Source organism: Pseudoliparis swirei, chromosome 24 (assembly GCF_029220125.1).
Source record: "Pseudoliparis swirei isolate HS2019 ecotype Mariana Trench chromosome 24, NWPU_hadal_v1, whole genome shotgun sequence".
Classification (NCBI taxonomy): Eukaryota; Metazoa; Chordata; class Actinopteri; order Perciformes; family Liparidae; genus Pseudoliparis; species Pseudoliparis swirei.
The window spans coordinates 26,213,024-26,231,094 of NC_079411.1; the positions used below are offsets into that span (position 1 = coordinate 26,213,024).

The following is an 18,071-nucleotide window of genomic DNA, read 5'->3' on the forward strand; positions in this document are numbered from 1 at the left end:
ACCAGCACGGAGACCAACAGGTTTAAATACACAGGTGCAGGTGATTGGACACAGGTGAAAACAATCAGGGAGAGGGCAGACAATCACAGGGACCGGAAGTGAAGGGAAACAGAGGACACGAGAGACCGAGATTTCAAAATAAAACCGGAAGCGAGCTACAAAAACTCCAGATCCTGACGCGAGCTCACAGAGTGTATCAGATGCTGGAGCCTCACGCGCACGGAGTTACCTTCATGTTCAATCGTTTCACTTTGGGGCCGTGACCAGTGAAGAGGACATGTCTCCAGCAGACAGTCGGTTCCAGCCATGACGTCATTATTTTCCACTCCGGTGCACACATACACGCATACGCGCGCGCACACACACACACACACACACACACATCCCGCTTCTCCAGCCGGCTTCACCGATCCACGGACTCTCGTATCTCCTCTGCGTCGCCATTCACCTCCGGGTCCCGACTCTGAGGTCACGCATGTGCACGCGCGTCTTGTCACTGCGCCCTCGTGCACTTTTTGTGTGTGTGTTGTTGTTGCAATTGCGCCAATTTCTTTACGCACGACAACTTGCCCGCGCGCTCCATCAGAGGAGAGCTGAACCCAACGCAGGTGAGAGCCGCTGGTTTGATCCCCAGAAGAAGAAGAAGTTAAAATATTGTGTTTTTTGGGGGGGAGATGAAAACAACATCTTTACACTTATTTGGACTTCTGGATTTGGATCGAGAGGCTTTAGATGTCACCGCGTCTGGTTTGAGGCGTAGTGCGTCATGGGCACCCGGGTCCTCGAGGTCGGATACACAAAGACCCACAACATGTAATCTTTGAGAAATAAACATCTGAAAGAAAATTTCTTGTCTAACATAACAGATTCCGGGTTTCCGTCTTTTTTGTGTGTGTTTTGTTGCGCTGCTGAATATCCAGACCGAAGACGACGGACCGGAGCAGGTGTGTGTGTGTGTGTGTGTGTGCGCGCGCATGTGTGTGTGTGTGTGTGCGTGTGTCCACCAGCGTAGAGAAGTGAAGAAACAAGAACCGCACGACAACGGAATATAAACACTGTTATTGAACCATTTTTTTGGAGGACAATATAACAAAGGAAGCAGACAAAGAAGATGAGTGCCAACACCGTCCTCCTGCTCTTCATCCTCTCTCACACAGGTACGTTCTTCTGTCATCTTTACATTTACCTCGGTGTGTAAGGTGACGTCATAAAATGGTAGTTTTGATGAAAGTCCTGTACATTGACTAAACAATGGTGCTTATGCACAAGCAACTTCTCCATCATGAACACGTCTCAAAAAGATGAAATATACAAAGGAAAAGTCCTTATTTCCCATTCTGCTCCCCCTCTCTCTCTCTCTCTCTCTCTCACACACACTCTCACTCGCTCACTCTGACTCTCTCACTCTCTCACTGTCACTCTCTCACTCGCTCACTCTCTCTCTCACTCTCACTCTGACTCTCACTCGCTCACTCACTCTCTCTCACTCTCACTTGCTCACTCTCTCACTCTGACTCACTCTCTCACTCTGACTCTCTCACTCGCTCACTCTCACTCTCTCTCTCACTCTGACTCTCTCACTCTCTCACTCTCTCACTCTGACTCTCACTCTGACTCTCTCACTCGCTCACTCTCACTCTCTCACTCTCACTCTCACTCTCACTCTGACTCTCTCTCTCACTCTCTCACTCTCTCACTCTGACTCTCACTCACTCTCTCACTCTCTCACTCTCACTCGCTCACTCTCTCACTCTCACTCTCTCACTCTCACTCTCTCACTCTCTCTCTCTCACTCTCTCACTCTCACTCGCTCACTCTCACTCTCTCACTCTCACTCTCTCTCACTCTGACTCTCTCACTCTCTCTCTCACTCGCTCACTCTCTCACTCTGACTCTCACTCACTCTCACTCTCTCACTCTCACTCGCTCACTCTCTCTCACTCTCTCACCTCTTACCTCCTCACCTCTCTCTCACCTCTCTCACTCTCACCTCTCTCACTCTCTCTCCTCTCTCACTCTCTCACTCTCACTCTCTCACTCTCTCTCCTCTCTCACCTCTCACTCTCCTCACCTCACTCTCTCACCTCTCCTCTCTCTCTCACTCGCTCACTCTCTCTCTCTCTCACTCTCTCACTCTCTCACTCTCTCTCACTCTCTCTCTCACTCGCTCACTCTCTCTCACTCTCTCTCTCTCACTCGCTCACTCTCTCTCGCTCACTCTCTCTCACTCTCTCACTCGCTCACTCTCTCTCTTACTCTCACTCACAGAGGAGGTAGAGATTAAAGGTCTAAGTGGACTGCAGAATAGATAATCTATAAAGGCAAATACATGTTATGTACTATAATCACACAGGTTTGCCACTAATTTGATATTAACATATATATATTGTATATAATTAAAAATGCTTCCTTTCGAACGGTTCATTTAAATCTTACCGTGAGAAATAATAAATATGTCGCTGAATGTTTACGACATGAAGGTGGGCAGACAGTTAATACATTTAAAACGATCGTTTATCGTCAATTTATCGAATATTGTGAAGAAATCAAACATAAAGATGCACATGTGTCTATTTATTGATGACTCACATTTCTCAGGAAATCTAAATTCTGCTCATTTGAATATGTTGTTGTTGTTGTTGTTAAATCGAGATGTTGTCTTAATGTGATTACTCTATGTTTGTGCACTCGTGTAAACACAGGAAATACATATTTATTCCACTTTAATGCAAGTTATTGTGATATATATTGTATTTATATGAAGCACCTGCATCAGGAGTAAATATTTGGGCCATATTGCACAACTTGAACTAAAGATGGGAGTTCAATGTGGCTTATAGACTTTTAAAATGTCTTTATATTATAAAGCTCTACATCTTGTCATGTTCTTGTGTATCAGTGTCGAGCTGTTCAGTCGTATTCATGTGTGACGACAACATGGCAATGTTGTCTTTCATTTTGCATTGTAATTATTAATGAGAGCATTTGTATGTTATGATAGTTTCACGCTCTTCAAACTCTTCCCCACGAGCCACGACTCTCGCTGGGGAGAAAACTCCGTCCCTCGATCTCCTGTGAGGAAACATCGAGGGACGGAGCTTCAGAGGAGCATCGTGTGTGTGTGTGTGTGTGTGTGTTTGTGTGTGTTCATGTGTGTTTGTGTGTGTTTATGTTTGTGTGTGTGTGTGTGTGTTTGTGTGTGTGTGTTTGTTTGTGTGTGTTTGTGTGTGTTCGTGTGTGTTTGTGTTTGTGTGTGTTTGTGTGTGTTCGTTTGTGTTTGTGTGTGTTTGTGTGTGTTTGTGTTCGTGTGTGTGTGTTTGTGTGTGTTTGTGTGTGTTTGTGTGTGTTCGTGTGTGTTTGTGTGTGTTCATGTATGTTTGTGTGTGTTTGCGTGTGTTTGTGTGTGTTCGTGTGTGTTCGTGTGTGTTCATGTGTGTTTTATAAATACTTTATGTACATGTTCAGTTCTTGTTGCCATCAAGGTCGTTACTTTACACAACCTGTTCTTATTTTTTGTACACAGTACATCTGATGAGGACCCTCTATATTCTTTAAGGACCCCCTTTATATTATTTAAGGACCCCTTTATATTCTTTAAGGACCCCCGTATATTATTTAAGGACCCCTTTATTCTTGAAGAGACAGCGCCCCTGTCTCAAAGACACAGCGCTTTCTTAAAGACACAATCGATCTCTTTAAGAGACAGCGCCCCTCTCTTAAAGAGACAGCGCCCCTCTCTTAAAGAGACAGTGCCCCTCTCTAATAGACACAGCGCTCTCTTAAAGAGACAGCACCCCTCTCTTAAAGAGATACCGCTCTCTTCCAAAGGGACAACAACAGTTTCCTCCCTTCACAGTTAGTATGTGCACAGGTGATCAACGCTCCCAAATATAAGAACAACACATAATAAATATGACATAACATATTTCAGGGTGCTCCACGTTCTTCTTACATTTCTCTATGTAACTTTACTGCATGTGGTTCTGTTCGGTGAGAGATGTGTTGTGCTGGTATATGGTTAGTGTAGCCTAGTGGGTGAAGAGGTCTGATGGGATGCTTTATTCATAAAGTCCAGATTCTTTTCAGACTCGATGCTCAACCCTGACTCAAGTGACATCACTCGGGGCGATTTATCAGACTCCATAAAGCTCCTTCAGCCACAAAAGAGCCTCATGCAACAGACGTCATCGTGTCACATTCATGCAGCTGTTTATTAAAGCCTACCGGGCACATGCGGTGTGTTTTTAAACCGTACGTGTTGTGACAGTTCCAGTCGAAGCACAGATGCTGTGACTCACGGCGGCAGACATCCAGCACCAGGCCTGATGGAGGCGGCAAACACTCACAGCCACATGACACAGCACCTTCTCGCTGTATTACATCATTTAAATAATTCAAACCCAGATTGCGGGGTATCTTTGCCTTCATGGATGTTACTGGAGGAGTGCTTGTCAGACCTCATCTTGTTATCGCGGAGCAGACGTGACGATTGACGGCTCAGATTTGTGTTCCTGTCTCAATGGTTTTGTTTTGTTGTTGAAAGATAAATCCAGCTCACACACTAAAGATAAAGCAAAGCCGATACAGGCGCACACACAAGAATAGTGAAAGTGTGTCACCGTCAACACTGAATCGAGGTCAGGTTGGAGACATCCAAATGTTCCGCCTAAAAGACGAGAGCTTTCTTGGGTAGGTGTAAAATAGCCTTCTGTAAATTATTCAGAGAGCCCATCTGCTTTTACTCACAAGTGTTTGAAAAGTACGATCGCCACACACAACCGGTCTGTGGTCAAGAAACCCAAAGACACACGGCAGCCTCTGCTTTCGGGAATATACAGGGGTCCTTAAAGACGATACAGGGGTCCTTAATGAATATACAGGGGTCCTTAAAGACGATACAGGGGTCCTTAATGAATATACAGGGGTCCTTAAAGACGATACGGGGGTCCTTAATGAATATACAGGGGTCCTTAAAGACGATACGGGGGTCCTTAATGAATATACAGGGGTCCTTAAAGACGATACGGGGGTCCTTAATGAATATACAGGGGTCCTTAAAGACGATACAGGGGTCCTTAAAGACGATACGGGGGTCCTTAATGAATATACAGGGGTCCTTAAAGACGATACGGGGGTCCTTAATGAATATACAGGGGTCCTTAAAGACGATACGGGGGTCCTTAATGAATATACAGGGGTCCTTAAAGACGATACGGGGGTCCTTAATGAATATACAGGGGTCCTTAATGAATATACAGGGGTCCTTAAAGAAGATACAGGGGTCCTTAAAGATGATACAGGGGTCCTTAAAGACGATACGGGGGTCCTTAATGAAGATACAGGGGTCCTTAATGAATATACAGGGGTCCTTAAAGAAGATACGGGGGTCCTTAAAGATGATACAGGGGTCCTTAAAGACGATACGGGGGTCCTTAATGAATATACAGGGGTCCTTAAAGACGATACGGGGGTCCTTAAAGAAGATACAGGGGTCCTTAATGAATATACAGGGGTCCTTAAAGAAGATACGGAGGTCCTTAAAGATGATACAGGGGTCCTTAAAGACGATACGGGTGTCCTTAATGAATATACAGGGGTCCTTAAAGACGATACAGGGGTCCTTAAAGACGATACAGGGGTCCTTAAAGACGATACGGGGGTCCTTAATGAATATACAGGGGTCCTTAAAGACGATACGGGGGTCCTTAATGAAGATACAGGGGTCCTTAAAGACGATACGGGGGTCCTTAAAGAAGATACAGGGGTCCTTAATGAATATACAGGGGTCCTTAAAGAAGATACGGGGGTCCTTAAAGACGATACGGGGGTCCTTAATGAATATACAGGGGTCCTTAAAGACGATACAGGGGTCCTTAAAAACCATACGGGGGTCCTTAATGAATATACAGGGGTCCTTAAAGACGATACGGGGGTCCTTAATGAATATACAGGGGTCCTTAAAGAAGATACGGGGGTCCTTAATGAATATACAGGGGTCCCTAAATAATATACAGGGGTCCTCAAAGAGAGTTCTGTGTATTTAAGAGAGGGGCGCTGTCTCTTTAAGAGAGGGGCACTCTTTCTTTAAGAGAGGGGCTCCGTCTTTTTAAGAGAGTGCTGTGTCTTTAAGATACAGCGCTCTCTTAAAGAGAAGGCGCTCCTCTCTTAAAGAGACAGCGCTCTCTTAAAGAGACAGCGCCCCTCTCTTAAAGACACAGCGCTCTCAAACTGTGATGTTTGTTTCTCTCCAAATTCAACAACGTTACAGGCCGCAGTAGTAAGTAAGGTTTATTTATTTATTTATTTGAGTAAACAGAGGACACCGTTGCTCATCCTTCTCTTACAGAAACACACTCTTCATGTGGCACAGAGGGGGTAAACGCTCCAGATAAAATAAACGCTCTCTGCTCTGTTTGTTAGTTTGTTTGACAACGTCGACATGAGGACAGAACGGTCGTGGAAGCCGTGAGAGAGCGGGTCCAAAGCATGTTTTTTGCTTCTAACTTATTCATGCGATCACTTTGTAACCAATAATTTAGGGTTGAGGAAACACAAAAGCTCCAGGGATCCTCTCTCGGTGATGGATGCGTGACTGGATTCTTTTGTTTGTTATTTTTCTCTAACACACACACACACACACTTGCATGTTATCGAGCACACGTGATTCAGCCCTTTGGTTAATGTGTCTTCATTTACACCCAACTTGTTTATTGTTCATCATTCGCGGTGCCACTGGACTGAAAAAACACACCGTGATGAATGTCACGCTCGGAGCTGCAACTCACACGTGGGGAACGTTGTTCTAGTCAATGACTCGATTAAAGCGAGACACGCCAACCCGAGTGCGTTGTCTGTTTCTAGTAAAGCCTTCAAGGCAGCGTTGGAATTTCACGAGGGCAAAGGGCAAAACTGCCCCGAATAAATCTAATGTTGCCCCTGATATCACGAGGAGGGGCAAAAAATGCCCCCTTAATCTTCTCTAAAAATTCTGATAATTTTATAGCGTTTTATTTTTGTTCTTTGTTGTGTTATCTGTATTGCCTGTACTAGGTAGGTACACACAAAAAAACATTAAATATCATTTTGAATTATAAAAAAACAATGAAATAAGTTATCTTTTTTTATTATTATTTAACAAATTTAATAATAATAAATAACCATAAAGAAATAAGTTATACTTTTTAAAAATTGTTTAAAAAATTTAATAATAATAAATAACCACAAAGAAATAAGTTATAATTTGTTTTAATTGTTTAACATTTTTAATAATAATAAATAACCATAAAGAAATAAGTTATAATTTTTTTTATTGTTTCAAAAAATGAATAATAATAAATAACCACAAAGAAATAAGTTATACTTTTTTTTACTTGTTTAAAAAATGTAATAATAATAAATAACCACAAAGAAAAAAGAATACAAGTGAATATAATTGTCTGATTTATGTTTTCTGTTTGTTTTTTTCTTCATAAAATCTAAGAAAACACTTGAATGTGTAGACTACTGCCTAATAGTCTTATTTTTGCCATTAATATGACCATTGCTCATATACTGTAAGCCTAAATAAGTATATTTATTATTTTGGACCAAAGGTTAAATGTTGTTTCACATGTTTCAAAAAGTGACCCAAATTTATTTTTAAATGCCCTTGGATTTCAGTCAGTGGGGGAAAAACTGCCCTCTAAAAAATATGTAAACGCCCCCCGCTGCTTCAAGGTACATGCATGTACCTGTAGTGTTGATACTTTAAATGGGTTTATACATTCTCCCCACTCTCTGTGCTCTGATTGGTCTGCAGGCAGCAGGGCCGAGAATGCCGAGGAGCGTCTGGTGAACTTCCTGTTGGGTCCCGAGCGCTACAACAAGCTGATCCGACCGGCCGTCAACAAGAGCCAACAGGTCACCATCTCCATCCAGGTGTCTCTGGCGCAGCTCATCAGTGTAGTAAGTGTGTTCCCTTCATACACAAACACACACATATTTGGGGCTTTGAGGTCATGACGTACGCTATAGGTTATCAATTTGAAGGAATATAACCAAAGCCCTCTTCGTACGGGGATGGATCATAAACACAGATATAAGTTGTTTTTCTTCTTTTTTCGAGGACACAGCTGCGGTCGCTACGACACATCGTAAGAGATTACACCGCGGTCATTAGGCTGCTCTACTTAGAGCAGCTAACGTTGTGTAGCGCAATAACGCCACCGTTCAGTGTCTTAGCCTATTTTATATAACATAATAGATGCACGCTTTTTTTTTAACGGTTTATAATTCTGTTCTCATTCCTTTAAGGATCCTTGGTACTGAATATTAATAATAATAATTATAAAGATAATGCTAATTTATTACTGTCTCTGTACAGGTGTACTTAACTCATACTGGGTTGCAGGACCCGACAGGTGTTTCCACTTATGTGACCTAATTAGTGACGCTCTCATGACTGTGTGTCTGCACAGGTGTTACTAATAACACTTCTTAATTGCTTCTGTACAGTCTTAAACCATAAACACACATATTATCACTGGATATACATTATACAAATATATATGTGAAATACAAATATTTACAGTAGTGCGGGTTATGTTAATGGTCAACTTTGCATTTCCTGTATAGGTGCCCAGGTGGGAAAAATATATACTTTAATATATTTAAAATGTCATTTTAAATATACTATAAAAGAAATTTACTTTCTGCAAATATATATAATATATAAGTATACTAAAGTCACGCTTTCACCTTTAAAAAAAATTAAATTTGAACACACTTTAAAATAATTGTACTGTAGTATAACTTTCAAGAAATATGTTATAAGAAAAATATACTTTAAGTGTAAGTTCTGTGCAATTATTTAAATATACTTCTTTAAACTCTGTTTTCTTAAACATGTTTTGTATATTTTAAAATGTATATGCTCTAAATTAGCATTGAAACGATATAAAGCCCATTTGATTAATACCGGGTTTAAATACACCACATTTTTTTCTAATTAGTATTATTACTATTATTATTATAATTGTATATAATTTTCTGATTATTATTATTATTATTATTCATGTTATTATTTTGGTGCATTCAATCACACACACTTTGCATCTGAAATGAATGTAAATACTATGATTTATATTATATAGATATATCTATATATGTTAGATTTCTCTACGATAAAAAAATCTGAAAATAAACATAGCTCTGTATTAAAAATCTACCTTTGTGACATTTTGTGAATATTTTAAAAGGGATATTTTGCCACAAAATACATAATACTTGCATTCAATCACACATATTTGGGATTTAAATTAATTTAAATAATGTATATTATATATAGATAAATCTATATATATATATTCTATTTTTCTATGATTTAATTTACTCACGGGAAAATAAGCATAGCTCTGTAAATCTACTTTTGTGACATTTTGTGATTTTTAAAAAGGATATTTTGCTAAAAAGGGATTTTAATGGAAATTCTGCTTATTAGATGACAATCTGACTGTTGTTTCCTGTAGAATGAGAGGGAACAGATAATGACGACCAACTTGTGGCTGTTTCAGGTACAATTAAATCTTTTTTAACTGTCACATACAATGTTCTACATGCAGTACGTGGCTGTGTTTGACAGTTTAAAGCTTATAAAACGCTCTCTTTGCAGGAGTGGAACGACTACAGGCTCAGATGGGACCCGGAGAAGTACGAAGGCATCAAGAAACTACGAATACCATCCAAACACATCTGGCTTCCTGACATAGTTCTATACAACAAGTACGTATGCGCACCACGGCGGTTTGTCCATATTTGATCGCTGACTGCATATTTAACTGGATCTGTCACTACATGGATGTGTTTATATGTGTGTGGTGGCCTTAAATGGATTACTATATGGCATTAATGGAGTTAGTGTATATAGTGTTACAGTATAGAGGCTTTCCAATGTTTAACGTTCTAACATCAGGGCTTTACAAGTAAAAAAAAGCCTGTTTCTCAAAGGGGAATTTTGTAATTAAAATGTTGCTATCTTTCTCTACCAAGCCACTTTTTTGTGGAAAATGTGAAGGGGATTAGTAAGAGCTTAATTAATGTCGACTTTCACCTTGAAAAGCCTCATTGAGATTAAAAATCTCTTTTACTTGAGTGTCCTGGCCGAGACAAGCGGGAGCACTTAACCCTTGTGTTGCCTTCGGGTCATTTTGACCCGAATCAATATTACACCCTCCCCCCGCCTCTGGGTCATTTTGACCCGATTCAATGTTTCACCCTCCTGTTACCTTTATATTTACTAACATATTTTACCCTTTGGGTTCAATTTGACGCCAGCAATTAAAACCTCCAGAAAATTATTAGAATTAATATTGTTTTCCAAGTTTAAGTGTGAGGCACTTTATGTTTGTTTGTTGACTACCGAAAGAACACCGACATTAAACATTGAATGGGGTCAAATTAATCCTAAGGCGGGGGGAGGGTGTAATATTGATTCGGGTCAAAATGACCCTAAGGCAACACAAGGGTTAAACACAGTTTCAGACATACAACATAAAACAGTGACAGGCAATAAAAAAAGAAAGAAATATTTTTTTAGAACACAGCAAAACGAAGACTCAAGTCATCAGTCAATTAAATTACATTCAGTTTATTTTATACAGCCCAATATCACAAATTACAAACCCCCCTCAGAGGGCTTTACAATCTGTACACAGACGACATCCCTGACCTTTGACCTCACATCGAATCGGGAACAACTCCGCAAGAAACAGAAGAAAAACAACTTTTACGAGGAAAATTGAGAGGAGGATCCCTCTCCAGGATGGACAGAAGAAGAGATGTCATGTGACCAGAAGTGAGGAGGAAGGAGGCATCAGACACAGCCAGGTCCGAAGGACCCTACGAGACGTGAAGTCGCAAAGACTTCGGGGAGGAAGCAGAGAAAATGCATCCATCAGTAGAGAGAGAAGAGGAGATAGGTGCTCAGTGTATAATAAAACATCATATCCCAGTTCATTACCTTCGCATTGAAAATGCGGAAGGTTATGTTTTGATCGCGTGTATTTATTTATTTATTTATTACGTTTATTTATAAGTCAAAAAGTATTAAACTGAATCGCATGAAATTTGGTGGGATGATTGGTTATTATCCGGGGACCATTTGATTAGATTTTGGGATCGATCGGGTCAAAGGTCAAGGTCATGAAAAGGTCAACATCTTCTTTTTACCATAGCGCGGTCAATTTTTATCCAATTGGCATGCAACTAATGCCAAAATGTTCATAATTTCATAATGCCCAATCTTGTGATATGCGAAGGTATGCGCTCTACCGAGTGCCCGTTCTAGTTACTAAAAGTTAGCTGACTTTAAATGTGCCGTATTTATGTGATGACTTTGAACCCATCCTCCCACGACCTCTCCCCAGCGCCGACGGCGTGTACGAGGTCTCCTTCTACTGCAACGCCGTGGTCTCCAACACGGGCGACATCTTCTGGCTCCCGCCGGCCATCTACAAGTCGGCCTGCGCCATCGAGGTGCAGAACTTCCCCTTCGACCAGCAGAACTGCACGCTCAAGTTCCGCTCGTGGACCTACGACCACACGGAGCTGGACCTGATGCTCACCAGCGACTTCGCCAGCCTCGACGACTTCACGCCGAGCGGCGAGTGGGACATCGTGTCGCTGCCGGCGCGCAAAAACGAGGACCCCGACGACGCCACCTACCTGGACATCACCTACGACTTTGTGATCAAGAGGAAGCCGCTGTTCTACACCATCAACCTGATCATCCCCTGCGTGCTCATCTCGTCGCTCGCCATCCTGGTGTTCTACCTGCCGTCGGACTGCGGCGAGAAGATGACGCTGTGCATCTCCGTGCTGCTCGCGCTCACCGTGTTCCTGCTGCTCATATCCAAGATCGTGCCGCCGACCTCTCACGCCGTGCCGCTCATAGGTCAGTCGGATTTATTTATATCATTTTTTAATCTTTGTTCGGATGTATGGAGTTAGCGGCGTTACTTCCATGTGAGTCTTGCATTATTAATATTATTGTGAATTAAATAAACTGAAAAATAATTTTAAATATTTATATTATATTTTTACATATTCCCATGTGAGTCTTGCATTAATATTGGGAATTAAATTAATGATAAAATGTTCTAAAATAATCATATTATATAATTATATATTCCCATGTGCGTCTTGCATTATTAATATTATTGGGAATTAAATAAACTGAAAAATAATGTAAAATATTGATATTATTACATATTTCCATGTGAGTCTTGCATTATTAATAATATTGGAAGTTACAGTAAATTAACTGAAAAAATAATTTAAAATAATTATATAATATTATTACATATTTCCATGTGAGTCTTGCATTATTATTAGGAATTAAATGAACTGAAAAATAATGTTAAAATATTTATATTATATTATTATTAATTCCCATGTGAGTCTTGCATTATTATTGGGAATTAAATAAACTGAAAAATAATCTATAATATTTATATTACTTTATCACATGTTCCAATGTGAGTCTTGCATAATTATTGGAAATTAAATTAACTGAAAAATAATGTTAAAATATTTATATTATAGTATTACATATTCCCATGTGAGTCTTACATTATTAATAATATTGGGAATTAAATAAACTGAAAAATAATCTACAATTATTATATTATTACATATTCCCATGTGAGTCTTGCATTATTATTGGAAATTAAATAAACTGAGAAAAAGAAAATACTACATTTCTGTTAAAATCGGAACCTCGGAGCAGTAAATTGGTGAGTGACATCATCCTGTTGTCGTGACGTGGAAACGTTCAGCTGAGCCACACGGGGACTTTATTTGAGGCTCATTTGTTGTTTCATGGTGACACCTTCGTGTTTCTCTCTCAAAAGGTAAATACTTGATGTTCACCATGGTGCTGGTCACTTTTTGCATCGTGACCAGCGTCTGCGTCCTCAACGTGCACCACCGCTCCCCGTCCACCCACCACATGCCCGACTGGGTCAAGCGCTTCTTCCTGGTCCGCCTGCCCAACCTCCTCTTCATGAGGCGTCCGGGAGCCTCCAACGTCCGCGATCAACTCCGAAACAGGAAGTACGCCAACCGGAGCGCCGTCGGGAAAAACAATTCCCAGAGCGGCACGGACAAGAGGCAGTACTCCAACGTCAGACTCGGCGGGATCCGAACGGACGCCAACTCCTTCTACGTGAACGAGGACTCGGCCAACAAGTTTTGCTGGAAGGGCGACGACGTCCCGGAGAGGGGCGGCGGCGGCGGCGGCGTGTTTTCAGACTTCCGGAGGCCGTCGGCGGTCCAGTGGGACGCAGACATGGAGGAGGCCGTGGACGGCGTGAGATACATCGCCGAGCACATGAAGACGGAAAACGGCGACGAAGGGGTGAGGAGACGAAGACAGGGAGGGAGGAAAGGATGAAAGAAAGAGAGGACGGAATATATTATTGGAAATAATGTGGGAAGAAAACACAGATAAAAGCAGATTATAGAGATAGGGGATGGCAAAAGAAGAAAGAGATTTGTACGAGAAATAAAGAAGTTCTCAGTCTTTAAATCATTCAGTAACTCTAATACATGGTTAACAACCGTTTTTCAGTGATGTACCCCGTGTGAAATATTTCTTTTAGCCAAGTACCCCATAACTAGCCATTTTTGGTTAAATACTCAGCGCTGTGTCATCGGTGATACAGAATATATACAATTCTGTTCATGAATTTATACTTATATTCTATTTTTAAATGATTTTTTTAATGGACGCTAAGTTTAAATATATGTTGTACCCCCTGGAGTACCTTCACGTACCACCAGGGGTACACAAAGCCCCATTTGAGAACCACAGCTCTAATAAATAGACCAACTGAAGGACTAACTGAAACCCCAAACGTGTGGATTCCTATCAATAATGTTAAGTTCAAAGAGTTTGTTAGAAAACATTCATAATGTGTGATGGAGAGATGTAAATGCATTCATCAGGAGAGAGAGATAAGAGGAGAGAGGTGCTCAGTGTATCCTAGAGGAGATAGGAGCTCAGTGTATCCTAGAGGAGATAGGTGCTCAGTGTATCCTAGAGGAGATAGGAGCTCAGTGTATCCTAGAGGAGATAGGAGCTCAGTGTATCCTAGAGGAGATAGGTGCTCAGTGTATCCTAGAGGAGATAGGAGCTCAGTGTATCCTAGAGGAGAGAGGAGCTCAGTGTATCCTAAAGGAGAGAGGAGCTCAGTGTATCCTAGAGGAGATAGGAGCTCAGTGTATTCTAGAGGAGATAGGAGCTCAGTGTATCCTAGAGGAGATAGGAGCTCAGTGTATCCTAGAGGAGATAGGTGCTCAGTGTATCCTAGAGGAGATAGGAGCTCAGTGTATCCTAGAGGAGATAGGAGCTCAGTGTATCCTAGAGGAGATAGGAGCTCAGTGTATCCTAGAGGAGATAGGAGCTCAGTGTATCCTAGAGGAGATAGGTGCTCAGTGTATCCTAGAGGAGATAGGAGCTCAGTGTATCCTAGAGGAGATAGGAGCTCAGTGTATCCTAGAGGAGATAGGGCTCAGTGTATCCTAGAGGAGATAGGAGCTCAGTGTATCCTAGAGGAGATAGGAGCTCAGTGTATCCTAGAGGAGATAGGAGCTCAGTGTATCCTAGAGGAGATAGGGGCTCAGTGTATCCTAGAGGAGATAGGAGCTCAGTGTATCCTAGAGGAGATAGGTGCTCAGTGTATCCTAGAGGAGATAGGAGCTCAGTGTATCCTAGAGGAGATAGGAGCTCAGTGTATCCTAGAGGAGATAGGTGATCAGTGTATCCTAGAGGAGATAGGAGCTCAGTGTATCCTAGAGGAGATAGGTGCTCAGTGTATCCTAGAGGAGATAGGAGCTCAGTGTATCCTAGAGGAGATAGGTGCTCAGTGTATCCTAGAGGAGATAGGAGCTCAGTGTATCCTAGAGGAGATAGGAGCTCAGTGTATCCTAAAACAAGGAGATAGGAGCTCAGTGTATCCTAGAGGAGATAGGAGCTCAGTGTATCCTAGAGGAGATAGGAGCTCAGTGTATCCTAGAGGAGATAGGTGCACAGTGTATCCTAGAGGAGATAGGAGCTCAGTGTATCCTAGAGGAGAGGTGCTCAGTGTATCCTAGAGGAGATAGGAGCTCAGTGTATCCTAGAGGAGATAGGAGCTCAGTGTATCCTAGAGGAGATAGGTGCACAGTGTATCCTAGAGGAGATAGGAGCTCAGTGTATCCTAGAGGAGATAGGTGCTCAGTGTATCCTAGAGGAGATAGGAGCTCAATGTATCCTAGAGGAGAGAGGTGCTCAGTGTATCCTAAAACAAGGAGATAGGAGCTCAGTGTATCCTAGAGGAGATAGGTGCTCAGTGTATCCTAGAGGAGATAGGAGCTCAGTGTATCCTAGAGGAGATAGGTGCACAGTGTATCCTAGAGGAGATAGGAGCTCAGTGTATCCTAGAGGAGATAGGAGCTCAGTGTATCCTAGAGGAGATAGGAGCTCAGTGTATCCTAGAGGAGATAGGTGCTCAGTGTATCCTAGAGGAGATAGGTGCTCAGTGTATCCTAGAGGATATAGGTGCTCAGTGTATCCTAGAGGAGATAGGAGCTCAGTGTATCCTAGAGGATATAGGTGCTCAGTGTATCCTAGAGGAGATAGGAGCTCAGTGTATCCTAATCGTCCCCCAGCAGCCTATACGCCTCTAGCAGCATCTCTAACTATAAGACTATTAAAGAGGAATAAGTCTTAAATCTACTCTTAAATGTGTCTTTTCAAACATTTTACGTAACCCTGAACCTCATGGACTAATATAATTAAATAAGGATGTGATCTACTACTGTGGGTCGTACAATCTAGTCGCTAAGCTATTATTGGACCGTCCCCCTTGGGGGGGGAGGGGCCTAGTTGGATGCTGAGCCTACAAACGTTACCTTTTATCGACCCGATTTGATCCGCGTTAATAATCTGCGTAACTCGCTGGTTGTGGTTTCCAGATCATAGAGGACTGGAAGTATGTCGCCATGGTGATCGACCGTCTCTTCCTGTGGATCTTCATCCTGGTGTCTCTGGTGGGAACTCTGGGGCTCTTCATGCAGCCGCTGTTCCAGAGCTATAACACACCCACAGCCGACGGCCCGGAGTGAGTCTCACACACACACACACACACACACACACACACACACACTTTCTAAAACACACACATTAAAGTGCAACGCAACATTATCTCTTAACACTTTGCTTTTTGCACTGTCTATTTTTAATATTTTTTGTATTTGATCTGTCAGTGTTGTTGTGTGTTGTGTATGCATGTGTGTTGTATATTTACATATATATTTAGTTTTGTATTTTACTTTTATTTTACTTGTATACTTCTATATCTTTCATCCCTGTTTCTTATATTTTGTGTTTTGTTTTTATTCTTGTGTGTTGCTGCTACTGTCACGACAAATTTCCCCTTGGGGATTAATAAAGTATATATCTATCTATCTATCTATCTATCTATCTATCTAACTTGCGGGAAAAAAAGTCATTCAAATGTCTAAAATATAAGCCTTTGATTCAAATAATGTACTTAAATGATATTTATGACACAGAGAGGAAAATAAGGGCCGTGTATCCGTGCAGAACGACTGTAATACAAAAGCTGCTTATTCATGTCGTGCTCATGTAAATCCGATAATTTCTTCAAAATGTATATGAGACTTGTTGCTGCTTTGCTGTGTGTATGCAGCAGGTAGAAAGTCACATGACTGTTTCACAAAAAGTTATTTTTTGTTTGTACATGGAGATTAATGGATACATGGATTATTTACATGTATATGTCTTTTTGCAATCAGCCAAACAATTGAGTAATTACAATAAAGTATGAGTTCATTAGGCTATAAATATCGCTAAGAAACTGACTTTCTTCTGTATACCCAATCAATGGAAATGCACATTTGATACTGTTTACTGTGTCATCTCTCTAGATGACATCATGGCGTGATTTCAACCTGTTGTCTGATTGTTGATGCACATTAATGGCCACTCGGTTGAGATGCACCAGAATCAAGTGTCATGTTATTTATGAATAATTAATCAAATAGCTGAGAATTGCTTTGATATTTTTTTCAGTTTTTTTCAGGAATTTATGAACCAGAATCAATAAGCCGTAATCAAATATGCCAAATATGAAGAGATAATGACTAAATTATAGCCAAACATGTCGTGGTGGAAAAAAAAGAAGATTATCTTTATAATTTTTTTTGATTTGTTACCCTTCAGTGCTGTCGGATGCATAAAAGGCAGCGTTCACGCAGCAGGTGTTCATTGCATGTCTTGAATCTATTTCTGTTGACTTATTTTGTGTTTCTCTTTTCATAGGTATGGAGATTTCTAAAATTATTATTAGTTATTGCAGCCAGCTCGATGAGTGTGTTTGTAACAGTGGACCTAAAAAAAAAAAAAAACCTCTTTTCTCCTGTTGATGTGAACAATAAGACATTATACAACATTATACCAATTATTGACATATTACAATAGACCACATTTGATCCTGGCTTAAACCTATCTACCTTTCCTCTTCATAAATGTATTAATCCATCATGTTGTGCCTCATCTCCACAACCCACCTCCCGAGCAACGTTGTAATCGTCATACCACCGTGCTTTTATTTTGAAGGAATGTGTATTCTCTTCTCGCTTTTTCATTCTCTCTTTCTGTCCCTCGTTTGTTTTTTTAAATTGTATTGACATTTTGCGCCATATCACTTCACAATGTTTAGCGGCACCATGTTAAATACAGTAATCTGAATAAATGTGACACTGACTGTGTATCGAATAAAAATAAATGTTCCCTCAGTCACATGTTGCCCAGCTTCTTCCTCAAATGTTCCCCTCTATTTAAAGGACTATACCAATAACGCTTCACAGTCGATTACATTACCGACAAACATATCCCAATTCATGCAAGTGCAATTTTTTAATGCATATTTGCTACCTTCCATCATTCCATTGGTTTGCAGACTATAATTTATTATTATAGCTAATGTGTCACAGTGATGCAACAGCACTGATTTTCATTGAGAGTCATT

At 41.0% G+C, this 18,071-nt stretch overlaps 1 protein-coding gene across 1 annotated transcript; it reads left to right on the plus strand.

The window, feature by feature from the left end:
- The first annotated feature begins 390 nt into the window (after positions 1-390).
- chrnb5a (cholinergic receptor, nicotinic, beta 5a) lies at positions 391-17,842 on the plus strand. The gene is made up of 9 exons (XM_056410149.1): positions 391-608; positions 921-1,157; positions 7,799-7,944; positions 9,507-9,551; positions 9,650-9,759; positions 11,403-11,929; positions 12,888-13,393; positions 15,994-16,139; positions 17,363-17,842. The coding sequence occupies exons 2-9, from the start codon at positions 1,112-1,114 to the stop codon at positions 17,376-17,378; spliced, it is 1,542 nt and encodes a 513-aa protein (XP_056266124.1). The 5' UTR covers positions 391-608; positions 921-1,111; the 3' UTR covers positions 17,379-17,842.
- The last annotated feature ends 229 nt before the right edge of the window (positions 17,843-18,071 follow it).

What these genes read in the sequence shown, in the direction of transcription:
- chrnb5a (XM_056410149.1), top strand. Translation starts at nt 1,112, where the DNA reads ATGAGTGCCAACACCGTCCTCCTGCTCTTCATCCTCTCTCACACAG. An exon ending in CTTCATCCTCTCTCACACAG is followed by an intron (nt 1,158 to 7,798) that starts GTACGTTCTTCT and finishes ATTGGTCTGCAG; the next exon opens with GCAGCAGGGCCGAGAATGCC. An exon ending in CCAACTTGTGGCTGTTTCAG is followed by an intron (nt 9,552 to 9,649) that starts GTACAATTAAAT and finishes CTCTCTTTGCAG; the next exon opens with GAGTGGAACGACTACAGGCT.